At 43.8% G+C, this 27,860-nt stretch overlaps 1 protein-coding gene across 3 annotated transcripts in view; it reads right to left on the reverse strand.

Annotated features, from left to right (window-relative positions):
* Positions 1–414: 414 nt before the first annotated feature.
* LCA5 (lebercilin LCA5) overlaps positions 415–27,860 on the reverse strand; it is a 271,514-nt gene continuing 244,068 nt past the window's right edge. For all 3 annotated transcript variants that reach the window (XM_078648109.1, XM_078648107.1, XM_078648108.1), the window contains exons 7-8: positions 5,095–5,248; positions 415–1,536 (exon numbers count right to left, since the gene is read on the reverse strand). In XM_078648109.1, the coding sequence (XP_078504235.1) occupies positions 686–1,536; positions 5,095–5,248 (1,005 nt within the window). In that variant the 3' untranslated portion in view covers positions 415–685. The remainder of the gene's footprint in view (positions 1,537–5,094; positions 5,249–27,860) is intronic.

Below are 27,860 nucleotides of genomic sequence, written 5' to 3' on the forward strand. Positions count from 1 at the left end.
TCACGTTTCTGTACTTTCTCAGTTGACCTAGAATAGATTTTACGCTGTAATACCGTTTCTGAAGTAGTGCATCATCTACGTCTGCTCTAACAGGACACGATTTAAAACAAAATTAGTAGAACATACATACTTAACATTATCACACAACCCTAATTAACCAATTCCTTTACTCTACCAGTCATGCGCCTCCTCCTTAAGAATGCAAGACTGAAGATCTCCTTCGAGCACTGGTGAGCTCATCCGGATTTAAAAAAAAGCTTAGACTAATTTTTCCTTGGATAACTATCGAGTTTTAGCAGGTGGTGCTAAGTACATCACACAAGAGAAGGGGAACGGCACTAAGAAAGGACAAATCATATAGAACATAAATGAGGGTACATGCCCATGAATAGAAGAACAATTGAAACACAAGAGTCAACATGCTGTATTTAATTATAAGTGCATTTAATGCAACCCTATTTTAAAAATGAAATGTAAAAATGTTTGGTGTACATAAAAATCAGTGAAGGTGATTTTGTAATGTGCACTATTTTGTCCATATAAATTAATCCAGTTTAAAATTTCCAAATCATTAAATTAAAAGTTCATTATCATTTTTTCAAATATGAAAGAATTCAATGTCTTTAATTAATAAATATAATTGGGATGTATATTTACAAATTAGTAAATCGTTGTTTTTCACTTCTCACAATGCCACCTCGTCTATTTCATCGTCCAAAGAATTAATGGCTCTCACTGCGGGTCTTCCTACTGCAGGCTGCAATAGGTGCCTTTTAGGATTCTCACTTCTTACTTCAGTAAAATTGAGGCGACCTTCTTTAGCGTTAACTTTGCTGGCTCGATCCCAAGGTAAAGTATCGCCAGAACCATTGCCAACTTTTCTGGTATCAGTTTTTTGGTCATCAGTTTTTGAAAGGGTGGGGGTGGTTATGGCGTTGGCACCAAATAGTTGCTCCAATAAATTTGACTTCTTATCTTTTTGCTTATGAAAACCCAGATCCATATTGTTCACAACGTTGTCCCCTGACATATCACTTTTTTGAATAGCCAGCCCAGACCTTCCAGATACCTTTCCAAAAGAAGGTGCGTAATTACCAAAGGCTAAATCAACGTTATCAGTGGTATTGTTTGTTCTGCGTCCTTGTCCCTCTGCTTTAGTGGTAGATTCCGGTTTTCCTTGGACTGGAATGCCGTTGTACAAATTCTGCGTAGGCTCCGAGAAAGTGTACGTTTTGGGTTTTTTATCTGCTAAATCGTGGTTGGATGGTTTGTCCAAGTGCTGGGTTTGGGAAATGGCTTTTGTGATGAGAACATCCGAGTGAAAACCATTTTGTTTTTCTTTGTCAATCTCACTCATCTTGGCAAGAAGAAGCTCCTTTTTCCTTCTTTCTTCGTCCATTTTATTATCTAGGTTTTCTTTCTCGTTTTCTATTTTGTATGCATTTGCCTCAGTTCTGGCTCTCTCTTCTCGCTCCTTTTTTTGTAATAGCAAGTTATTTTCTTTTAGCCTTCTGTCAAATTCTTCTTTCTCCCATTCTATATCAAAACAAATATAATAAATGTTAATTATTGATTTTTTATCATCAATATCTTTGTAAAATCGGTAAAACCATATTAGTTTAACCCAACAGGTTAACATTCCAATGCTGCAATCTGTCTATGTACAGCTATGCGCTTGCAAGATATTAATAAAACAAGAAATGGCAAACCAACAGTCTTGCTTTAAAGTTACAAAGCATGCAAACATAGGAATGCAGAAATATATTTCCATGTGATAACCAGACCTATTAGCTTTGCCACTACTAGGTAGTGATGGAGGTAGTATCAGTGGTTCTGCTGGTGGTTGTGGTGTTAATGGTGTTAGTGGTATTGGTAGTAGGGGTAAGTGGTGGTGATGGCAAAGTAAAACAAATGAATGTGCAAGGGTTATTGGTGAAAGCAATCTGTCTGGAACAGCCTAGGGCATCCACACAAAATGCACCTCCTAACGAAACAAGCATTGGCATAGCCAATAGGTGTCGCCTTTGGAACCTTATAAGTGTTTAGCCATGCAACAGTTAATGTTGTTGCACCAAGGTTAATGTGCTGGATAACTAAACACTTATAAGGTCCCAAAGGCCAGACCTATTGGCTATGCCAGTGCTTGTTCTTTTGTTTTAAGTTAGACACTGAGCTTTGAATCAGGTATTGCTTGTAATTGAGTTGCTGGATATTATATTCCATGGTATAAATTATAATGTCCTTAATAGCAGTGTTAAAATCTGTAAAGCAAACGGACAGGGTTGACCCTGCTGTCTCCTACGACTTGATTTTATCACGTTTGATATAAATGTTCTATCTACATTTATTCCGATTTCTCCAGCCACATGAAGAAGGATTTATATTTAGATGGTAAGCCTGGATACTCTAGCTCACTTGTGGCCATCTGACCACACCTTTTACGAACAAACACTTATTTCAATACCATGAGTAGTCTGGCAAAACCTGAATGACGTAGCCTACAAGAGATGTTAGATTTTGCATTTCAAGATAAAACACTATATGAGGATGGTTGATGCTGAACAACGTGTGGGTGGGTGGGAGCATAATAGATTAAACATTTATGATTCTTAAACGATTCCAGTGTAGAAAAGCTACAAAAGATTAGACATGACAGGAATTGTTTAAAGCTTTTTATGCAACATCACTCATGTTCATAAGAGCTCTTGTATCTGAGGGCTGCTGGAAATATGGAGCAATGAAGGAGAAAATTATGCAGCGATGCGGATTGAATTATGGGCCCAAAAAGGCAATACGCATACATTCTATGGCAGGATTATTTTGCTATTTTGAGGTTTTATTACATATTATGCAGCAGATGGTGGATTTTGTGCATGTGCATTACATCCATAATTATGTGGGAAACGCCACTGCCACAGAATTACATTATTCTATTAACCCCTTTTGTAACATAGAAGTTCTCTTCGTTTGACATGTCAATTCGTTTTCATGTTGCATTTCACTAGGGAAGGTAACATTCTACTCTCTGCCCTGCTTAGCAGTGGGAGGGTACCCGACTCCCTTCAGGTGATAATAAACACTCTTCCCAGTGCTGGACTTTTGTGTGATAAAACAGTGGATTGTGGGTGTTGTAGTCTTGTTTTGCTACCATTTACCTAATTGAACACCTGTTTTCAATGTTTTATTAGGAAAAGTTTGAGACTGGAAACACGCGTATGTAATGATGTGGAGGGAAGTGGTCACCAGTGACAGTTAGGTGACGTTCAACTATGCACTTTTTAATAAACAAAACTAAGCTCACGGACTTTGGTTTAAGCAATGGAAAGTGGTGAATAAGCTGACCTGCGTACAAGCACAGAAGGAGTTCGCAACTACAACACCACGTTGACTGCAGAGCTGGGGTCGCTTTCCAGTCAGTCAGAGACTAGTCCGCCCCACTCCTCTCGTGATGCTTTCACAATCTTACAGAAGTTGGAGGCTGACTGACAGCCTCTCACGTGACTGCCACCCAGCTGGAGCCACGAGACCAGAAACACTGGCTGAGGTCCAGGAAAAAGCTAAAAACAGCGTCTGAGCAGATCCGCTTAAAATAACACTCCCGACACCAACGGATGAGAATTAAAATCAAACGGGAGGGGGCAAGGCTCGATTGGTAGATTAAGAAGGAACAATACCGAGGCACGTAGAGTAAAGGTAGGCAGAGGAGAGACACAGCCCGACATTTAATGCCCCTCTTAAGATGCCCTCCTCAAAGCATTTCCTGTAGCAGAGTGAAAACAAGTCATGCTGGAGGGATGGCAGAGAATGAGGTCAGGGGGGTGGGATAGCAGCGTGGAAAGAGGTGGCCTCGGAGGAGGGCGAGACACATGGTGGTAGCCAGAGCTCGGGGTACTCGTGAGGGTGGCAATGGCACAACGCCGGGGGGGGACGGTGGGAGGGGTCAAGAGAAGCGAGGGGAGTTATCTGAGGACGGCCGGGGGCCCTCCCTTGGCAGAGCGGGCTCTCACGCTGCATGATAGAGAGGGGAATGGGTTAGGCAGCCGCGCGAAAGGAAAATGAAAACATGAGGAGGAGGGAGTGGGAGGGGAATCATGCCGCGATCAAAGAAGCCAAATGCCAGCTGTGCACATCAAGCGCTCTTGTGCGCGTGATAGCAAGCTGGTGGCCGCTTTGGTAGCTTTAAAAGCAGCTACTAAATGTCTCGGCCAGACCAGCGCATGCGCTGGATCAGGCCAAGACCTAAAAAGGCATGCATCTGTAAATAAAAATGTCACTGAATAAGCAAAGTAAATATATAAAAGTACATTTAAGCCAATAGCTGAAGGGGGCTGATTCTGTACTTCTTATTGCACTGCTTGTGGGAACAGAAGCTAAAGATGCCTGTAACCGGACATCAAAGAACATGTGCGGTGCCCTGCTTCAAGACTTCTCAATTGCAGGTTTGCTGATATTAGTAATAAAAAATTGTATAAATAGTCAAATGCAAGAAAATCACTATTAGTTGTTTTGATCAAAACAATAGAATAAAGACTGGTCCTATGTAGGTCATGACTACATATACATGCCTTGTTCTCCAGAGACTATAGAATGTAATGAGGCACAGAATACACCATTGTTGTACGATTACACAATCTGCATACTTTTGTAAGCCAGTATGACTTGTATCCTGTACCACCAGTGAGTGACTTGATGTAAGACTGTACAACATTTGCCCTGCTATAAGACTGCACAAGTCCTTACACATTCAGGTTTAAACAGGGGCCACTGTCCAAAAGGTAGCTGCTACAGGGAAGAGAGGAAACTATGCTAGGTCACAAACTCCAGGAGGATTTGGACAGATTATACAACCAAGCCAAATAAACCTGACCATAGTACCCCAGTCAGATGTCCCACTCTCTCCTCAGGTCACAAAGAGTTAAATCACTCACAACACCAAAAAAAGTTATATTATGTCTGGTGTGGCATGGGTGGAAACGAATACTGTAATGACAGTGAAGGAGCGTCATTGAGAGCATGAAGGTCAATTAAAAAATGCAACAAATTAGTTTTTCAGCTCGACTATGTCTGGTAAGTGAACAGAATAGGCTTTCATACCATCACGCAGTTGTTGGGCTTTTTCCTCTAAAAATTGCTGCTGTTCGTCTCTCCTCAATTTTTCCTCCATTTCTTTTTTCTTTTCAAGCTGCAGCTGTTGTTGTTTCATGTGCTCTGCATATTCTCCCTGCCTCTTCTTGTGAATTTCTTGTTCCTTGAAGAAAATGGGATATGCAAATATTCACTGATTGACAAACACAAGTTTGAACACCACAGCTCAAATTGTTCATGTAAAAGTCCCTAATATTTTCTTTAACCCTTATACGCCGTTAACTAGAAACACATACAGCACACTACTTTACGAACAACAGTAATAAGTATATAAAACAAATGGCGTGCTTTTATTTTTAAGCGGATTTATTTAAAAGACGAAAATGCACTTATACGTCATTTCCAATTGTGCATTGTTAGAAATTGTGGTTTCTGGTTGGCAGAGTATACACCCTGTCCAATATCAATAGAGCAGAAGCAGCGGACCATAGAGACTGCACTTGACTACTCTGTTCCAAGTGTTATCTTCAAACGTAAATGAATAATAATATAAGCATATAGTACAAGCACCTGTTGCCAGGGTGCATAAACCAAAAATTGGGTATAGAAAACAATGTAAGATGTAAAGATGCACCACAAGAATAACAGAGAAAACAAGACTATGATTCTTGTCTTTATTTTTATGAAGTTTCACACATATGTAGTGGAAACAGCCACAGCCAACACAGTTCGTCCGTATAGAGGACTTCTTCAGGGCATATGTAATCACTGGAACAATGCAGCCTAGTATCCCTGTATTTGTGCGGTTTGGAGTTATGACTCCCAAGATAAAGTGTGTTAATAGCCAGGTAGCTGCTGCAATAAAGACAGCCCGGTAGGCAGTTTTGATGGTTGAAGGATAAGCAAATTAGTGATGGTGGTGAAAGAGGCTAATAGGCTCTGTGAAACACCGCAGTTGGTGTTCGTATAAACGGTGTTCAGTGTTGTGCAGAAAATCTATAAGGTTATAGATTTTCAGCACAACATAGGGTTGCAGCGGATAAACGGCGTTTATACGCACATCAATTGCTATACACCCTGTCCAAGCAGGGGTCACAATCCTAGTCAAGTTAAGTCAGATTCACAACCTAAATTAACCTGTGTTCGCCCCTGGTAGCTTGACAGCGCTAACAGGCTTAACTTAAGAGGCAATGGTGTAATGTTTTTGTGCACACTTTAATTAAAGTAACAAAGTGAAAACACCACAAAAAAGTCCACAACCGTTTAGAAAAATAGATAATATTTATCAGAGTACAACAAGATCAAAACAAAAAAAAATCCAATCAGTAGAAGTTGAGATATTATTTTTTCAAGAAATGAAAACCCAAAACAGTGCTTAGAAGTCAATAATGCTAAAAAGTTACTTGAGGTCGCACTAGACTTGGATAAATCCAAGGTTCAGGCCAACCATGATGGAGGGTAGGCCAGCTACAGGCCCCACCCAGGTCCCGCTGAAAAAGTATCTTTGTATGGAGCCTCGCAGCAGTGTCTTCATATTGGCGCTGCGTAGTGATCGAGCCTTGCAATCGGAATCCAGATCGGTGCTGCATCGTCGAACCTTCCAGTCAAATCAATGCATTGTTGTCGAGCCTCGTAGTAAGGGTCAATGCATTGTCGAACCGCACATCGTCCTCGGATCGGCACTGTGTCAGAGAGCACAGCGTCAGTTCCGATTGATGCATCATCACCACTGTGCCGATTAGAACCGATCAGTGCAGATCCAACTTCCCTACTTGATTAGACGACGACGCAATGACCCGACTGCATGGCTCGACGATGACACATTGACCTAACAATGGTTCACTGATGGCACAGTGCCGGTCAGGAGCCCTCGACTACGAAGCTCAACGACAAGATAGCGCCAATCTGAAGACACCGTCTCGAGGCTTACCTTCGACGCATCGACTTGACTGCATGAATCTCTGACGTCAATGCTTGCTCCATATAAAGATTCTTTTCAGCGGGGCCTGCGTGGGTCCAGTAGCTGGCCTGCCCTCCATCACGGTGGGCTTGAACTTTGGATTTACCCTGGTCTAGTGCAAACTCAAGTAACCTTTTAGCACTATTAACTTCTAAGCACTATTTTTGGATTTAATCTTTAAAAAAAAATCACATCTCAACTTTTACTGATTAGATTGTCGTTTTGGTCTTGTATCACTCAGATAAATATTCTCTATTTTCCTAAACTAGTGTGGAGTCTTTTTGTCGTGTTTTCACTATGTTACTGTAATTAAAGTTTACACAAATATGTGGATGGAGTGGGAGACAGGACTAGCCCACAGATGGCTCCTACATCAGTTTCTCAATATGTCATGTCAATGTCCATGATTGGTCAGATCTGATTTCTTTGTGAAGCTCAAATACAGATGATGAAGGTAGGAGGAAGCTACAATGTTTGCCAATGGGGCAGATCAGGAGGTGGGACAAAATATCCTCAATCTAATTTTAACTGCGAGTAGTGGTGAGAGCGGGGTGGCAGCATTTACATCCCTGAGGTAAGAAACATCTCTGCAAATAAAATCATACTTTGTCTATAAAACATGTTCCTGGCAACCGGCGGAGGTTTCAGAATCCCTGGGAGGCGATTGGTTCTGATCCTCGAAGTCCCACCTCTGATAAGTGAAAGGGAAATTGTGTGACAATTCTGTAATTTTGGTTTGAGGTTTGCACTGTGGCACATTTATCTTATCAATTTAACTCCGAAATTCTAGGCATCGGGTAGCATTTCTATCCCCCTGTTTTTTCCACGTTTAGAAGATAGATGGTAAGATATGTGAGGCACAACCAGATGTCTAAGAGACTATACCCCTGCACTTCATTTTAAATCTTCTCAACAAAAAAAGGAACTGTGCAATGTCTATCATGGGTCATAAGCTTTCCTCCAGTGCAGGTCGTGTTTAAATGCCCTTCATCTGGCCCCCAGTGCAACTGAAAGCAAGTTGGACATGTGGAGGTGGTTAGGCATGCCATGTGCCACAGTAATTTAACTTTTACAATCTTTTGTGGTAAACAATTTTCCAAGGCGCAGAGAGTAGGTATAAAACATGTAACCTGCCTACAATGGGAGCTGAAGGGTGGCTGGCTGATGTGGAAAGAAAGTCTTCTGTTGGGGTACCATTTGTATCCTGTCTACTACATCTTGTTTTTGTCAACATGCATTTACAAACACTGGAATCTAATGATCCAGGGGTGACCTCGCAAATCAAGCACTCGTCCTGGAGCAGAAAGGTGGCATGTTAGTTTAGTGTCACTTATTATAGCACAACAACTTATACCCAAAAGAATATCTCTGCATCTTGGTATGGACATTAAAAATGGGTGTGTGGCTGCTTGCCACATAGGAGCTTGCCCCTCAATCATGTTCACTTCTTTTAAGAAACAAAAGCAATCTTTAGCAGGCTTTCAACTCACCAGTTAGTCGGGCTGATGCAAAACATTGTTGGAACCCTTTCCAGAGGGCCACGGACAAGCTGGAGTTACTTGGCCCAACTTTAGTGGTGGTGCACTGCACCATCAACTTCCTGAGGCCAATTACATAGTCCACCACATCCTCCTGCAGAGTATCTTTGGTTTCAATGGGGCAGTAGCCATCTTCACAGAGAAAGTAGGTACACTTCCTGATATCAGAACACAAAACAAATATCTAGCAAAAAAAAAAAAAAAGAACTTCCAGTCCTGTGGAAACTCTGAGGTTTTTACCCTCTGTACTTTGATTAAAGTGAGTGGATCCTTTATTGAGTATCAATATAGAACTTTAAAGGGACTGAACCCTATCCCTTTTTGTGGAATCCATCAGTAAAAAAACAAGAGACATGGCAAGAGACGATCCACTTCCTCCGTAGGTTTTCGAGCAGAGTTCGCATCGTGCTCTTCAATATTTTCTTAATCCGCAAACCAAACCTTTGGTTTGCAGGAGGTATGCTGCGGGGAAGTGGTATGTCACACCAGCTTGCACAAGAGGAGAAAAAGTTTGAACCACCACCCTTAGAAGTCTGCCAATAGAAACAATTGTCAAAAGAGCTTATGCTACCACCCTGGAAGTCATGCTCCTCAGAGGTACCGCTTCAGGATACATAGTATCCTGGGGTGGATTTGGGGGGAGGAGGGGGTGTTAAATCGTCCTACTATGTGCATTCCTCCACCCAAATGGAACACCCACACCCAAATGGAACACCCACAACTGGTAGAGGCACTAGAGGTGCCTTTGTCCTCCATTTATTATTTATTTATTTATTTTGGTGTTTTATAGGGCGCGAACTTGACACGTTAGGTTATCAGAGCGCTTTATATAGTCAAAGAAGTCATCAAGGAGTCATACGATAGACATAGAACACAAGAAAATACTGTACAGTAGGGAGGGTGGGTACTGCATACAAAGCAATGGGAGCATACACGGATAGTCAATGTTACAGTCTCTGAGGACTGCCAGGTTTCTTGGTGGGGCGCGGTAGAAGGAGGAAGGCAATAGTCTGAGGTGTTTGTGGGTCGGGTTTTAGCTAAGGAATTTACCCATGAGGAAGGATTTAGCCTCTTTTTTGAAGCGTGCCAGAGGGGATTCTTCTAATGGCGGGTGGGAAGAAGTTCCATATTCTTGGTGCAGCCCCAGTGAAAGCCCGATTATAGGTTTTTTGTTTCCGAAAGCGTACAGGCTGGAGTAGGAGGGCACTGGGAAAGGTGAGTTTCTGCTTCCTCCGGATCTCACCAGTTTCTGTGCAAGATACACAGGGGAGTTAGAGTGTAGGGCCTTGTGCGTGATGCATGCCAGCTTGAGGTGAATTCTGGCCTCAAGAGGAAGCCAGTTCAACGCTTTCAGGTGAGGAGTGATGTGATCAACTTTTCTTGTGCCGGTAAGTAGTCTGGCTGCTGCATTGAGGCAGGCTTTTTAAGGGTGCTAAGTCTAGAAATAACTAGTGCTTGGACTGCCACTTTTAGGTCGGGAGCGTCAAGAAAGGGTTTCAGTTTCCATAGGTAGCTCAGATGGAATCTGGCAGATTTGGCCATTGAGTGGATGTGGTCTTGCATGTTAAGGTTGTAATCCAAGGTAATTCCCAGAGATTTGGCAGAGTCAACAAATGGTCGGGGTACAGTTTGAGGCTGTGATGGCTTTAATCCATGACTGGGTTTCCGAGTTGCTTTTAGGCAGGGAAATTAGGAGGAACTCAGTTTTCTTTGCATTCAGTTTGAGTTGGTTGGAGGAGAGCCATTGGACGGTCAGCTTCAGGGCCTCATTCAGGGAGAGAATCTCCTCGAGAGATGAGATTTTTACGTAAAACTGAGTGTCGTCGGCATATATATGGTAGGAGATATTTGCGGTTCGAAGGACTTCGGCAAGGGGTTCTAGATAGAGGTTGAAGAGGGTGGGGGACAACGTTGCTCCTTGAGGGACTCCCACCTTGACCAAGGAGGGAGCGGACAGGTTACCATTGATTAGGAATCTCTGAGATCGGTTTTGGAGGAAGGAACAATACCAGTCAAGGACACGGCCATCTAATCCCATCCTAAATTTGAGGCGTTCAAGTAGCATCCGGTGGTTGACTGTCGAAGGCCGAGGATAGATCTAGGAGGATTAGGAGATAGGTTTTGTCTTGGTCAAGAGCTTGAAGGGCATCATCGACTATGTGGAGCATGGTGGTTTTGGTGCGGTGTCCAGGTCGGAAACCAGAGTGGCAGTCACCGAGTAGATGGAAGTTATTAATGTGGTGACTTCGCTGCAGTTGCACACACTTCTCCAGCACTTTAGCCAAGAGAGGAATGTTGGAAATCGGTCTGAAATTATCTGGGGAGGCTGGATCCAGCGACTGCCTTTTCAGAATGGGAAGGACTTGGCCCACTTTCAGGGAGTCAGGGATTGATCCCTGCTGGAGGGAGGCGTTGATTATCGCAGTCCAGCTAGGAATAATGGATTGGGCGGCCATCGCAAGACAGTTTGAGGGGAGCGGGTCATTAAAATGGTTGTTAGGGTTTAAGAAGGAAAGGATTTTGGCGACAGAGTCTTTGTCGTAGAATGAGAAATCGGTCCAGTATGCTTGATTCTTAGGTGAGGAATGTAAAGGCAGGGGGGGAGGTGGCGGAAAGTCAGGGGACGGAGGAGAGAGTGAGGCAGAGCTAAGTTCGTTAACTAAGTTTTTGATTTTGTTTGCGAAAAAAGAGGAAAATTCCTCGGATGAGATGAGAGACTTGGGGTTTTCTTTCGATGTTTTGGCCAATTTGTTCAATTGGTGTTTGACCAGCTCAAAGAGTTTGCGTGGTCTGTTCTGGGCATTTCCTAGTTCCGCTCTGAAGAACTCTTTTTTTGAATTGAGGATATTTTTGTTGTATGTATTTCTGGCATGGCAGAGAAGTTTTAGGTGAGCGGCCGAGGGGTGAACCAGTGAACCATGGGTTTCTATCTTTGATTTGAGTTCTTTTTAGTTGAAGGGGGGCTAGGTCATCCAGAACGTTTGACATAGTTGCAGAATAGTGATCATTGAGGCCACTGACCGATGTGATATGTGGGGTGGGGGGCGGAGGTCAGATTCGCAGCGGACCTCAAGTTCCTTGCGGTCCAGGTTCTTGGTGTCTCTCACCCAGCGTTTAGGAAGCACCGGTTGTGGTGTCCTTATCCTATGGGTGCCAGGTAGAAGGAAGGTGATGGCGTGGTGGTCAGACCAGTCACAGGGGTCTATAGAGATAAGCTTGACGGTTGCCTCCTTAGAGATGATCCAATGAAGTGAGGCCCCTTTTGAATGAGTTTGGAGTGAACAAGCTTGGGTCAGGGCTTGGTCGGTCAGGAGGTCTTTAATGGCGTTGACATGAGGATCTTTGAGATAGTTCCAGTGCAGGTTGAAATCTCCGAGGAAAATGTCTTTGGTGTTGGAGGAACTCTTGGCTGTGAGAATTTCCATGAGATGGTCAGTGAACCCAAATGCAAGGTCAAGTGGCAGCATCTCAATCACTTCCTTCTAGATCCTTTGGTCGTGGATTTCCTGGCACAACATTCAGGTTGTCTGTAAAAATAGCCTAATTCCTAAAGCTTTTCTCATTTAGCCATCAAGCTGAGCAATTGTAGGGAGTGATGGTGAACCTTTCCATGTCCATTATTAAGAGATCATGCCTTAAAGGAAGCCAAGCAGTTTTCATGTGAGAGTGTTTTAAGTGATGAGGGAAGAAGATTTTGAGAGACTAAGTTGGAGCCAATTTGATGAGGCAGTACACAAGACTGTAGTTCAGTCTCAACAGTATGATGTAAATCAGGCGAACTAGACTAAATAATCATGACACTTTCTTATGCAGTAGGGGTTTCATACCTATGTAATTGGCAAAGTTCTTACACCTGGATATCAGAAGAGCTGCAAAAATGCCAATGTCCAGTCAACTCCATGCCCTGAAGTCTCACAGGGGACTATTTTAGTTCCTAATGGTATGGTGCATACACGCATCTGAAGCACTGTGTGTCCTCATGAGGAGCATCTGTGCAATTTGGGACACCAGGAGTAAGATGCCCTGGAAATTGGCCTACAACTACAGTGCTGTTATAAGACAGTGGAAGGAGTGAATAATGGCCCACTTCCAAATATAAAACAGTGTTGAGGTACTTATTGTGTACATCATTAAGACTGTTAATCTCATTATTATAAAGTGCCGAAAGTCTAAAACAATTACTTTATCTTCAACATGGTTATGTCAAAAAATGTACTCTCCCATAAAGTGCTTATTGCCACTCCTCCGCAGCCCAAACCATGAAAACGTGAGAGTTGATAATCAAAGATCTGCTCCCTGGAAAGCAAAAGGGGCAGCCCTTCATCTAACAGAAAATAAGCCCACCATATCAAGGCTGGATAAAATGCAACAAGTAGGGACTTGCACCAGCACCAGAAGCAAGTGCTTTTCTATCCAATGGGTCACTTAGTAGCATGTCACAAGATAACGACGGATGTCAGAAAACCTAAAAGTCTCTGACAATCAAGTCTGACATGGATGTGTGTTACAGAAGGGGGTCTGAAGTCTTTCTTTTGGCAGCATCTACTATGGAAGAATCAAGGCTCTCATGAGTACATCATCGCCACTCTGAAGTGCATCAGTTGATCTGGCAATACAAAGGTTACAGTTTATTCAAGAGTGGAAATGGGTCCATAGGATCAGGGTTAAACAGAATGCAGCTGGTTTAAAAAAATACACCCTTATCACATAGCTGTCCAAATGAAGATGGCCCTTTGGTAGTTGTAGGAAGACGAACACAGGTACCAGCAGTCATAGTGCCATATTTGGGTCTATCAATAGTGTTTTTCATTGAAAATACAGATGTACTGCAGCAACCAGATATCTTGCCTAAGGTCCTGATCGCCTGTGATAGTAAAGCACAACTTACTTACCTTCGGTAACGATATATCTGTAAGAAACAGTAGTTCGTGTTAGATTCCTTACTCCAGAACATCCCCATGCGGCAGACCGGATCCGGAAAGCTCCGCACATCAGCACCCCTGCGCGTCGGCAGGTGCCGTCCGCGGCTCCGCATCCGTCGCCGTCGCCACGATCACTGGGATGACGCCATCGGAGCACCCAGACGCCGCCCTTGCGCGCTGACGCCAGCTCTTGCACATAACTTTCCGCGCCAGAAACGCAGAGCCATGCCAGAGACCAACACCGGTGCCGAACAAAAAACTAGGGCCCTCAAGGGAGATACCTTAACGCTAGATATCGGTTCGCAGAACCGTGAGTATGGGTGGGGCAGTAAGGAATCTAACACGAACTACTGTTTCTTACAGATATATCGTTACCGAAGGCAAGTAACTTGTGCATCTGAAAGAAACAGGTTAGTGTTAGATTCCTTACCTTAGAATAGATACCCCAGCAATACGAACCCCGGTGGTGGGTCTGTACCAAGATCAGACCAGAAATTCCTGGAGAACGGAACAACCGAAAAAGCCATCTCTCCGGATTTGGCTGTCCAGGCAGCAGTGCTTAGCGAACGTGTGCAGCAAGGCCCATGTAGCTGCCTGACAGATGTCCTCCAAGGGGACTCCCCGACCCAGGGCAGTAGTAGCCGCCGTGGCCCGAGTGGAATGGGCCCTCGGCCCAACAGGAGGCTCCTTTTTCGCCAAGGAGTAGCAAACCTTGATGCACAAAACGACGCACCGAAAGATGGTCCGATTGTGCACCGCTCGTCCCTTCTTAGCGCCCATGTAACCAACAAAGAGCTGGTCGTCCACCCGGAACTGGTGTGTGCGATCTAGATAGAAGGAGAGCGCATGTTTTGGGTCCAGACGATCAAGCCTCTCTTCCTCTTTCGAAGGAGGCGGAAAGAAGGTGGGCAAGGTGATGGACTGCCCGATATGAAAGACTGTAACCACCTTGGGCAGGAAAGGACAAGTTCTCAAGATAACTTTGTCCAGATGGACAGAGAGGAAAGGAGGCTTAGAAGATAGAGCCTGGAGCTCACTCACTCTCCTGGCAGAGGTGATGGCAACCAAGAACACTGTTTTAAGGGTCAGAAGACGAAGAGGACAATTGTGAAGTGGCTCGAAAGGAGCGCACATCAAAAAGGTGAGAACAAGATTCAAGTTCCATTGAAGCATCACAAAAGGAACAGGAGGGAACATGTGTGTGATGCCTTTCAAGAATCTATTTACAACAGGGGACTTGAAAAGAGAAGGCTGATCAGGAAGCCGCAAGAAGGCTGAAATGGTAGAGAGGTAGCCTTCTATAGTGCTCAGAGGAGAGCCCTGCTGGGCAAGAGAAAGAAGAAAGAGGAGAACCTCTGAAAGGGGGGCAGAGAGTGGATCTACAGCCTTTGGTGTGCACCATGCCACACATTTGTTCCACCTGCAGGCGTATACCGTTTTTGTGGAGGGACGCCTGGCTGCCAGTATCACATCACAGACTTCAGGAGGCAAGTCAAATGGCCTCAACTGTCACCGCGCAATCTCCACGCATGGAGACTTAACAAGTCTTCTGGTAAGCTGGACAAGTTTTTCAGAACCTCTGTATCTCTGTGCACCCTTGGACTGTACACAGCGGGAGTCCAACCTACCCTAGGTTTTTCTAATGCCCAAGACGCGAGTGAAAGTAAGAAGCTGTGCGCTGCCCTCTGCCCACACATTTTTAACGACTTAATCATACATTTTAACCACTTAATCTCATTTATATTTTTACCGGTTTCTAATGTTAACTTGATCTTAGCATCTGATAGATTGATTTTACTCACTTAACTGGGGCCTCTAACTCTCTGGTCCGTTGCGGGGGGCTCCAGATTGTACGGAGAGAGGACAGAGTGCAAAATCAGGCTGCCATCTGGGACGGAGTTTAGCGTTTCAGCTGGGAGGTAGCTTCTGTGAAGGGCGTCATTTCCGGGGTGGATGCATAAAACAGATGGAAAGCCAAGGGGGCAGTGTGCTCGCCGCTGGCGGCGCGCCAAAGAAAAGCTTGTCTGCGCCCATCCGTGCCTGGACCGGGCCTAAGGCCGGAAACCCTGGCCTTTCCAAACCAGGACATCCGACTCTAGACACAATTTTAAAACTGAATAAAAGTAGCCGGGAAGGCTGTACAAATATTTATTGCTCTCTGTTAAAGACCAAATCATTAAACCAATGCTCAAACTGCGGACTCAAAATAAAAGCAAGTCCTAGTAAACTTTTATCAGAAATAAAAACAGACCCAGATATTAAAGCTTGCAGGGATACCCAAAAACAGAAGAAGACCACCAACCTAAAAACAAATACTCAAAATGGCTTCTGTACTAAACACACAACCAAGAAAAATAAGATATCATGTGTATTATTAAACACAAGATCCCTAATAAAACATGGTAATGAATTCAACCTATTTATGGGGACATCTAATCTATCTATTGCCTTTCCCACAGAAACTTGGCCAGATACAACCTGGAAATATACATACAGACAGCCCTCCTAAAGGGTTTCAACATCTATAGATGTGACAGAAAACACAAGCGAGAGGAGGAATAGCAATCATAGGGAAGACTTAACAACAAGTTGTCAATCATCTATATCCTCCTTTGGAGAAACAATTACTTTTTAGATAGAAAGCACTAAACAATCAACATTTAAAGGTATATTGCTCTACAGACCCCCAAACCCCAGGAAAGATTTTCCCAAAGAAATATCAGATATTGTGGAAAACCTTATGCTGTGAACCAATTGTACAATCCTGGGTGATTTTAATTATCACTTGGAGAAAGAGAAAGATTTTGACACCGCCCTACTCCTACAAACTCTCTGCTTTTGGCCTAGAGCAAATTGTTCCTGAACCAACCCATCAAGCAGGACACACTAGACAGGATTTTACAAACAATTCTAACCTAGTCAATATAAAGACTGTCCAGGTAACCTGGACCGATCACAAAGCAATATTCTTGGACATGCTGCTTCCAAAACCCAACCAGAACACAGCGAAAAACAACACCTACCACCAGTAGAGAAACTGGCGAAACGTGAAAGAGGACCATTTCAATAACACTCTAAAACTGATTAGGGTAGAGATGGGATATTATGTGGAGAGAGCAGCTGAACAATATAATAAATGGCTAGAAACAGCCGCAAACCTAGTAGCACCCGTTAAAATGATAAGACACAAACACCAAAATCCATCAGCCCCGTGGTTCTCCCTAGAACTAAGAAAATGTAAGCAAGACTGTAGGAAACAGGAAAGAAAATGGAGAGGCTCATATAAGGAGAAAGAAAAAGAAAAATACAAACAGTTAACATCAGTATACTAGGACAGGATTGTAAATGCTAAAATAGCACATTTCACAAATAAAATTGAAAGCGCTAAAGACTCAACCAAAGAGCTTTTTCCCACAGTAACCGAGTTAACAACCAATCAAAACACCAAAAATACAAATGCCAATCTGCCCTTCTGTCACGCGCTAGCAGATTTCTTCTTAGAGAAAGTAGAAAAAATTAACAAAAACTTTCTAGAATATTAAGCATGCAGAGAACCAACACTTGAAACAGAGGGAGATTATGATCTTAATTTAACCAAGCCTCTGATGAAATTTAGTTCACCGTCAACAGAGTACATTATGAAGTTACTAAAAAGCGCCACCGCGGGATCGCCAGAGGATCCAAGTCTGCCTAATATAATGGTGAAGAATTGGCTTGGTAGTTTGGTCTGCCCTGTTCCCATGATGCACTGGGCCAGGGACAGACTAATTTACATATAGCCAGGTTCTGAGCTGGGATGGGGCAGTGAGCTAAATAACGGTGATGGATCAAGCCCTGCTCTTTGGACTGGGTAAGAGTGGTCTGCTTAATTCAGACACTCTGTTCATCACCACCCCCTTTTCTGAATCGTTTTTGGCCACTATAGGTGTGGCAGGGTATACTCAGACATGAGTCCCTTGCTCACTGCTCCATCAGGATTCAAGCAAGCCGGGCCGACGAGGCTGAAATGCCAGAAACCGGTCCCCGGTAGCTTGTCTCCTTTCTGGTGAAGAATTGGCTTGGTAGTTTGGTCTGCCCTGTTCCCATGATGCACTGGGCCAGGGACAGACTAATTTGCATACAGCCAGGTGCTGGGATGGGGCTTTGAGCTAAATAACGGTGATGGATCAAGCCCTGATCTTTGGACTGGGTAAGAGTGGTCTGCTTAATTCAGACACTCTGTTCATCACCACCCCCTTTTCTGAATCGTTTTTGGCCACTATAGGTGTGGCAGGGTATACTCAGACATGAGTCCCTTGCTCACTGCTCCATCAGGATTCAAGCAAGCCGGGCCGACGAGGCTGAAATGCCAGAAACCGGTCCCCGGTAGCTTGTCTCCTTTCTGGTGAAGAATTGGCTTGGTAGTTTGGTCTGCCCTGTTCCCATGATGCACTGGGCCAGGGACAGACTAATTTGCATATAGCCAGGTTCTGAGCTGGGATGGGGCAGTGAGCTAAATAACGGTGATGGATCAAGCCCTGATCTTTGGACTGGGTAAGAGTGGTCTGCTTAATTCAGACACTCTGTTCATCACCACCCCCTTTTCTGAATCGTAATATAATAAAATTAGCAGCCGAAACCACTGCAACCAAACTAATGTCTATTTTCCAAATTATGTGCAAGACAGGAACTTTTCCTAAGATCGCAAAAAAAAGCAGTTGGAATCCCTCTTCTATTGAAAGCTTCCCTTGATCAAAAAGATCCAAGCAATTACAGACCAATCTCCAGTCTTCCACTACCTGCGAAAATAGCAGAAAAGTTCTTGAACGAACAATTGGTCTCCTTTGTTGAGACAAACAAACTCTTAGATAAAACACAGTTTGGCTTCTGGATATAGCACAGAGACAGCATTGCTCAAGGCAACCAAAGAGATCAGGCAAGTATTCAGGGAAAAGGAGCTGCCCTGATCCTACTTGATCTCTCAGCTGCTTTTGACACGGTCAACCACCAACTACTACTAAACCGCCTAAAGACGTGTGGAATCAGAGCTGCATGATAGCCATCCATATCTGAATGGAGAGAAACTGCCATAAGATGAACTCTGAAAAAACACAGGTGCTGCGGTTTGGGTCTGAATTACATTTTTGGGGACCCGATGTATGGTCAAACACTATGGGTCCAGCCCCCCCAGTAGATAAAGCACGAAGCTTAGGAGTGATTATAGATTCAAAACTCAACTTCAAAAAACAAGTAAATGCAATGACTTCCTCCACTTTTAATATCCTTAAAATAATTAAGACCATCATACCTTTTATACCGGCCAGCCTGCAAATGACACTAGTTACAGCATTAGTCCTCTCTAAAATAGATTCCTGCAACAGTCTACTTCTTACAACCTAAAATATAACTTGACTCCTACTAAAAATAACATTGCTCAGGGGCTCAAATGCTAAAAGAACTACACTGAATCCCCATTAAACAAAGAATAACATTTAAGGTACTCTGCCTAACCTATAAGGCAATCCACAACCTGGGCCCAGCCTTTCTGAACCATAGCTTCAGGCTGTATGTTCCAGCTAGGAAACTTTGTTCAGCTCGCCTACTTTATAGATACAGCGCAGATTTAAGAAAATTAGATGGGGTGGAAAGAGCATTGTAATGGAAGAACACACTCCCTCTAACCATTAAAAATGAACCCAACTTTTTATCTTTAGGAAAGCTGTAAAGACCTGGCTGTTTAAATCACGGCAACTCGGCCGGAAGTCGAGATCACACTCGCAACTGAAACAATCAGTGCTTAGATGCCCCAGGGCATTACCGCGCTATATAAATAACATTTTCAAAAATTAAAAAAGCGCCCTGCCAAGGTCACCTCATGGGAAACTGACAACAGGAAATTCATATGCACTAACAGAACAATTAGCCTTCTACTAGGATCCTGGCTTAGGATTCACTGGCTCAGTGTACAGTAGGCCGTCCCCTCCAGCCGGTAATTCCCACCCTCTGCTTTATTGACCTGTTCCTGGGTTTCCTGCCAAAGTCCTACAAGTGTTGACCACTCTTCCTGGGCCTTTCGGAAATCATGCCGGCAAGGCACTCCAGCAGCTAACAATATCTGCAGCCCTGGATGCGACCGACGCTCCAGCATCTGGCTGCTTTAGGAGTTTCAGCCGACTCTCCCTCTAGAGCAGAAGCGATTACCTCCAGGGACTGTTCCTGCTTTCAATCTTGCCTTTTCTGCAAACTGCATCCTGGTCCCTACAAATCGGGAATGGTCCCAGTATTGTCCCAAGCCTGGCATGCAGCCAATGCTCTGATCAACACACTTTACGTGGCCAAGCCAGAATGGATTCTGGTACTGGCACCAAGCCTGGGGCAAACAGATCATTACTTAAGAGACATCCAGTACCTTGCTTTTCTCTTACCCCAACCCTAACCATGGGGAGTGGTATCACCAGATCCAAGGGGTTGCCATGGGGTCTAACTTTTCCCCCATCGTTAGCAAACCTCTTCATGGGGTTCTTCAACAAGAAACATATCTAGAACCTGTGCCCTCCCAAATTGACAGAACATATAATATAATGGGGGTGGTACATAGATGACGTGCTCATGTTCTGGGAACGTATATTCACTGACTCTCCTCACACAGTAACTCAATGAGAATGTATACATCAGGTTTACGTACCAACACAGCATCACCAACACTGATTACTTGGATGTCACCTGTACATGGATAGCAACCAGGTATGTTCCAGACTAGTCAGCAAATCCACAGCGTGTCATGCAATACTATACGCAACTAGCTCACACCCCCCTTCACAAATAAAGGCAATTCCTTATGGGGAAATGATGAGGATTAGGCTCAATTTTAGCTTAGACTTCAATTTTCTGACAGAATTTCAGAGGATGAAAAATAGATTCCCAACCAGAGGTTATTCTAAGTTGTGCTAAAGGAGGCTAGGAACAAAATCAAGGGAGTCAAACAGGATGCCCTTCTCACCAGCTCTGGGAAGGATAGAATAAGGAAACAAGACGTTATTCCTCATTACCCTCTACAGTGTACTCAAGTCCAAGACTTACAAGATTATGAAGAGACACAGGCATTTTTTTTTACAGGTAGACAACACTCTAAAAAAAGACCATAACTACAAGACCAGGATGAACACATACCAGGGACGAATGCTGAGAGAAACACTGTGCCACAGTTATATGAAACCCAGCACCCACAACACTTGGTTGCCAAAGCCACATATTGGCTTCAATAAATGTGGACCCTGTAATATCTGCTGTTGCGTGGAGGACAAGACTACCATCATCCAATACAACACTAAGAGGGAACATCAGATAACCAAGTTCATGAATTGTAATTCTAGGTATGTAGTTTACTGCATTATTTATGAATGTGGCTTGAGATACATCAGCAGAACAATAAGACCTTTGAGAGAAGAACACATTCAAGAACATGTCCGTGCCATAAGAACAATAACAACGACCCACTTGCAGTAAATTACAGTTCAGTCCACAGACACAGAGAAATCTTTAAGATATGTTTCCATGGTATTAATGCGGTTGGAGCTATGTCCTGGGGTGGAGACAGAACTGGGGCACTGAGACACCTGGAGAGCAGGTGGATCATCCAACTTCGGGCATGGACAAGGGCCTAAATATTGATAAAGACCTTCACATGTTTCTGGGAGAATAATCATCTCCTAAATAAGAGTATACAGGATATGTTTAAGATTCTGACATTTCACTGCAGGATATGTTTAAGATTCTGACATTTCACTGTCTCTAGAATATAACACGTACTATCATGAGGGTAGTTAAGGATATCACAATGTACAACAACTTTTGATTGCTTGTTCGATCTTGCCATACAAATATTTGTAACATTTGTTGATTGATGTCCTGTACCTCTCTAGGGTTTTTCCTGAACCCTTATATTTTGTGTTCCCTCTTTATTGCTATTTTAGTGACAAAATGAGCTGACACATGGGTCACAACCATGACCCATACTCTGTTTTATGTCGCAATTGACTGTATTACAAATAACTCTGATATATGTTCAAGATCACTGTAGTAATGGATGTATTCATATTAGCATGTACTATGTTATAAATGTCACCTTCATTAGGTGATGTAAGAAAAATTAATGTTCCTGGTTTACTATTACTCCAAACCTCGTAGCACGGAGCACACGCACATGCTAAATGTGTGTCTCTGTACTTTTCATGAATTGGGTGGCCTTTAACCAACCCTCTATCTTACTAACCTGGCCTATCTATTTAACACACATCATATGTGCCCCATGACTAAGATGGTGACCATCTTTTCTTAACTGAAGTTCCTGACTCATCGGTAGCCCTCTTTCTGTTTGGACTACTCTACCGGTACAAATGTTGAACTCTAAACACATGCCCGCCTACTCTTTTCCGGCCACACGCTAAGGAGGCTCTGCCACTTTTTCAAGTTAAAACATTATTGTCGTATTGTTTGTTTGAATTAGTACTGTCTTCCCTGTTGTGTGTTTGAAATGCTTTCAGTGCTAGTAGCATTGTCTTCATCTCTAGGAAGTTGATGTGCTTTGTGGAATCTGTGTTGTTCCAATGACCTTGATTTCTCAAGTTTCCTGTATGCGCTCCCCACCCTTTGTGAGACGTGTCTGTTGTAATAGTCACTGAGGAAGTTGTTGTCTTGAAAGGTCTCCCCATGGTTATGTTCCTGGATACCCACCATTGTATCTCCTTCTGTACCTTTTGTGTTACAGCCACTAGATCCTCCAACTGCTGGTAATTTGTGGCCAGTTGCAGCATAGCCATTCTTGTAATGGGTGGATGTGTAATATTGCATGTGTAATGAGGAAGATGCATGATGCCATCATGCCCATCAGCTTCATCACTGTCCTCCATGTCAGAGACTGTCCCTTCCAGTAGAGGAGTCTGCTCTCTGCTTGCTTGTACCCTCTCTTGGGTTGGGTACGCTCGTGCTCCCTTGGAATTCAATCTTGCTCCTCGGATTATCACTTTCCTGATGTGGATTTGGGGATGATTTTTTGAGGATTAAGGAGAACCCCAGCCTCTGGAGAGTTGTGATCACTGTTCGAATGTCCTTTTGACATCGCCTTCTCTAGCTAATGGTCTAGGTGAGGGTAGACGTGTATTCCTCTCCTTCTTAGGAATGTCGCCACTAAAGGTTGACATTTTGAAAAAACTCGGTGCAGATTTTATTCCAAATGATAAGACCCTGAATTGGTAGTGTGTATTTTCGTGCACGAACCGGAAGTACCTTTTGTGAGCTTGATTCATGGTAATGTGCAGGTAGGTGTCCTTTAAGTCTATGGACCCCTTTTTGGAGGAGTGTGATTACCTCTTGTAGTGTTGTCATCCTAAAGAGTTGTGTGCAGATAAATTTGTTTATGTATTTGAGCTCCAGTATTGGTCTGCATTGGTAGCAGGAAGTAAGGTAAGGAGTTTAACTTACTTTGTTGTGTTCCCTTAATGGTACTTTTTCTATTGCATGTTTTTTTAACAGTTAATTTACCTCTTCCCTTAACTTTAACAGTTCAGTTTTTTTGGAACATATTTCTCTTTGGAGGGTTTAGTGGTGGGGTGTTTGTTAGTTCTATACAATAGCCGTGACGCACCACGTTTAAAACTCAATTGCCTGTGGTGATCCTTCCCCATTTTTGTGGGTGTTGTGCTATTCTGCCTCCTACCAGTCTTATTTAGACACACTTCGTGCTTGTTCACCCCTCACCCCCTGGAGGACTGTCTTCTAACCTTTCCTCTACCACAAAAGGGCTGCCTTGAGGGTTGTTGCCAGGATTCTTATCAGGTTTGTTGGGTTGTCTGCTGTACACTGCCCTGCGTTTGTTGTTGCTGATACTGCACTGTGAGAAAGTTCCTCTCCCTGGGGCCTTCTGAGATTATTTCCTCCCCTCTTGAAGGTGCCTCTGTATTGTAGAGCACCCATTGTCCTTGCTGTTTCATTGTCCTTTATTTGTTGTAAAGACTCGACTACCTCCTGGCCAAACAAAGCGTCCCCAGTAAATGGCTTGTTTATGATTGTGGTTTGGACCTCCCGCTTGAAGCCCGAAATCCTGAGCCAAGCAGGTCTCCTGAGGTTTGTGCCTATTTGTCTACTGTCTGTATTGGCCACATCCAGGGTTGATTTCAGGCAGGTGTTGGATATACTTTTTCCCTCTTGGATGATTGACTTTGCGCTCCTTTTTGTCATCCCCTGGGAGCTTCTTAATTAGCTCCTCAATCTCGTCCCATTGTTGATGCCCATATCTATTGAGGAGAGCTTTTGAATTTGGTATACACCGTTGTGTTGCAGCCTCTCTCTACATCTTCCTCCTTACCATATCCTGTCTTTTGCTTTCTCTTTCAGGGGTTGGCCTGTGGAAGAGTGAGTATTGCTCCTCCTTTTTTGCAGTTGTGACGATGATCAAATCTGCTACTGTGTTCCCCTGTATGTACTTGGGGTCCTTGGAAGGTCTGTATTTCTTCTCTACCCTTGGTGTGACGCCCTTTGTTGAAGCTGGCCCGTTAAAGGCCTCCTTTCCCTGGTCCAGTATACTTGGTAGCATTGGGAGGAATTGGCTTACCTTCCTTGATGGCATCTATGTTTCTAAGTCTCCTTTTTCCTCTTCTAAGGGCACTCAGAAAGTGTCTGCTGAGCTCTTTAATAGACTGCTGTAAAAGGCAATATCGTCTGGCGATGAAGTCTTCGGGGAGTAACTACAGACCTCCTCCTCTGGCTCTGTATCGAGGTAATTCCATTCTTCCTAGAAGCTCCCTGCTGCTTCTTCCCCTTCTGGGTTGTAGAATTCTTCCTCACCTCCTCTTCGTGAGGTTCAGGAATTGCTGGTGCTTCGAGGGCAGCTTCTTCATCTTCGACATCTGAGGTCGTGGAAGGTTTGGATGGAATCCTGAATTCTTTTAACGTGTCTTGAATTCCTTCTTACATTCAAGGGCTCTTTTAATGTCCTGCTTCAGAGACGCTCTCTTCCATGATGTCGGCAGTGCTGCCTCTGAAGGCTTAGTGGTTTTCTTCGGAGCCTCTCGACCCGAGCTGGTCGTCGTTGATTTATACGATGTGCTCTCATCGGTATCCCTGGTTGGGAATCAGTGGGACTCTTTTGGTCGCGGCTCACCCTTGATAGTTAAATTGACGTCTGGGCTGCCTTGTGCATTTTCTTTTTCTCTGGCCCTTGGTATTTGAGGGGTTCTGGGACATGTTTACCTTTTCAGGTCCCTTTGATAGCCTTCGTCACCACATGTTTCCTCTCTGAGTCCCGCTCAAGGATTTGGATGTCCAAGCCACCGTGGGCAGACTCTGCGGCCCAAACAAATGTCAAATGTCAAACATTCTTGTATAGGGCGCAACTCACCGTGAGGTATTATGACACTATCAGCGAAAGAAACATTAGATCAGACAGCAATCTGAGACTAGTAGGCTACTGAGGGAAAAGCCAGGTTTTAAGTTTTTTACGGAAACATTTGTGATCAATTATGGATGAAATGTGTTCGGGTAATTTATTCCATAACAAGGGGGCGAGGTATGAGAGAGCGCGACCTCCGTTGCGTGAGGTTCGAATGCGGGGCTGAACAAGATCCCATTTAAGTTTGTTTTTTAAGTATGGACCTGCACCATACATTGTCTTGTGGACAAGATTTAGGATTTTAAATTGACATCTTTGTCGAATCGGGAGCCAATGGACGGTTTGAAGATTAGCAGTGGATGATTAAGGACCAGCATAGCTGCAGCATTCTGGAGAATCTGGAGCTTGGAAAGCAGATCTTCATTTAGGGCTGTAAGCAGAGCATTTCCGTAATCTAAACGGCTAATGAAGAGACCCTGCACCAGCGGGTTCCTTGCTTCAATGGGAAATATGAAAATCTTGCGGAGATTACGCAAGATCCCGTAAAAGACCCCCAAAACCTGATTGACATGGGGTTTCATAGACAAGGAACTGTCAATGGTGACCCCCAGGTTTCGTACTGATGGCTTGGGAGGGGGACACGTACCTAATTCTGGGGGCCACCAATCAGGAGACCAGAATTCCTCGGCCTTTCCAAACAAGATAATTTCAGATTTGCTGCTGTTTAATTTTAGCTCGATTGTACTCATCCATTAGTTCATTTGGACCATAAGGCTCTAAAAGTGAGATCGGGTGCAGACGTGGTCAGAGTCACAGGTGACCAACAGTTGGGTATCGTCAGCATAAGACACGGTCTGAAAGCCGTCTGCTCTAATGATCCCAGCTAAGGGAGTTAGGTAAAGGTTAAACAACATAGGGCTGAGTATTGAACCCTGAGGAACCCCGACAGTTACAGGATAACTACAAGAGGTTAATGTGTCAACAACCACGGTGGTGGACCTGTCGGCCAGATAGCTTTCAAACCAGGCAAAGGCTTTTCCTCTGTTACCCACCTCCCGCAGTCGATGTTTCAGAATGCTGTGGAAGATGGTATCGAAGGCGGCAGACAGATCTAAGAGAACCAGGACTGCGGATTCCTTTTTTTCCAGGGTAAGCCTTATGTTGTCGACAATCTCAACGACAGCAGTCTCCCTACTGTGGGAGGCCCGAAAGCCAGATTGTGCGGGGTCAAGTAGACCGTGTTTCTCCAGAGAGACAGTTAATCGTTTGTTGACAAGGTGGTCGAGCACCTTCCCAAAGTAAGGTAAGAGGGAGATTGGGCGATAGTTGGTTGGAAGGTTGGGGTCAGCTGAAGGTTTCTTAAGGATGGGCTTGATTTGAACCTGTTTCCATCTCAGGGGGACCTTGGCTTGCTTTAGCGACATGTTAAAGATTTGAGTTAGGACATTGGCAATTAGAGGCATGAGCTTGGTACAGGCTCGAGGGGGGAAAGGATCAGCTGGGGAGCCTGATTTAATCTGTGTCAGGCCCTTCTAATACTTCGGAGATGATTATGGGTTCAAAGTCCTTAAGCACAGTAACATTTTTTACTTCCAGAGGTATAGCCGACATGGAGAGGTCATTGACTGAATAATGAGGATCTGTGTCGTGATGGGGGAAAGAAGAGTAAATGATTTTAATTTTATTGTCAAAGAAAAATTAAATGGAATCTACCCACTCTTGGGTGCGAGAAAAAGAAGACTGTTCCAGAGAGGTGAATTTTTTTAGTATTTTATAGAGTTCCTTGCTTAAGTGTGCAGCATTATTTATTCGTTGGGTTAGGTAAGACTTTTTTGCTAATTTGATAATTTTTATGTAGTTAAGATGAAGGTGCCTGTAGGTATTCCGATTTTCCTCAGTTTTAGTTGTTCTCCACTGGCGTTCAGCTGTTCTACTTAATTGCTTGTCAATTTTCAATGCAGCCGTGAACCAGGGAGAGGTTTTACTTTTGACTCTTACTTTAGACAGCGGCACAGCTTTGTTCAGAGTAGCTACAATAGCTCTTTCCAACATTTTTGTGGCCTGTTCCACTGTCTCTAAATGGGAAATCTGCGGAGGCTTAAAATGGGTGACGAAAACTTCAGGGGAGAGTTTACGCCAAGGACGGATTAGAGTGTTTCTCTTAGGACCTGGTGTCTTATTAAGGTTCATGGTCATACCAAACTTCATTAGGTAGTGATCAGCCCATAATAGTGGAACTGGAGGTTCGATGATCAGTTTGGGTGTGTTTGTAAATATTAAATCTAGCGTATGTCCAGCTAGATGAGTAGGCCCCTCTGTCCTCTGTGTTAATCCAAGTGTGTTACTTGCTTGGATTAAGTAGCAGGTGTCAGGGTCCAGCGCTAGTTCCACATGATAATTGAAATCTCTGATTAATAAAAAATTGTCCACTGCTAGTACATGAGGTGCTATGGTGTCTAACAGCTGGTTGACAAATTTAGTTTTTGGGCCAGGGGGTCTATAGACCAGGGCTACTCCTCAGGTTTCGGAATCTAGGGTTTCCAACCTGAATACCAGTATCTCTAGCATTGAGGTAACAGAGGACTCTAGAACATTGATCACACAGGGGACTTTAGTGGCGACTGCAATGCCACCTCCTCTCCCAACCTCCCTATCCCTATTGTCTGATTAGGTGATACTGAGGGGGGAAGGCTATTGTGACGTCGGGGGAGGTCTGAATATGGAGCCATGTCTGAGTAATGAAGCAGATGTCGGGCATTTCGGCCTCCAAAAGGCTGCAGAGTTCTAATGTATGCTTGGGCACATGTCATTTTTTTTTTTAAACATATTTTATTGTTTTATATCATTATGACATAGGCTTACTGTGCAGTCAACCTTTAAATAAGCAAAACCCTACAAACTTTCCGGTTGTCCCACATTTCAATACATGCCTACATGCCAGACTGGTGCACCAATGTTCCCAATATAGACAGGAGAAATCATTCTGCATA

This window comes from Lissotriton helveticus, chromosome 6 (genome assembly GCF_964261635.1).
Source record: "Lissotriton helveticus chromosome 6, aLisHel1.1, whole genome shotgun sequence".
Classification (NCBI taxonomy): Eukaryota; Metazoa; Chordata; class Amphibia; order Caudata; family Salamandridae; genus Lissotriton; species Lissotriton helveticus.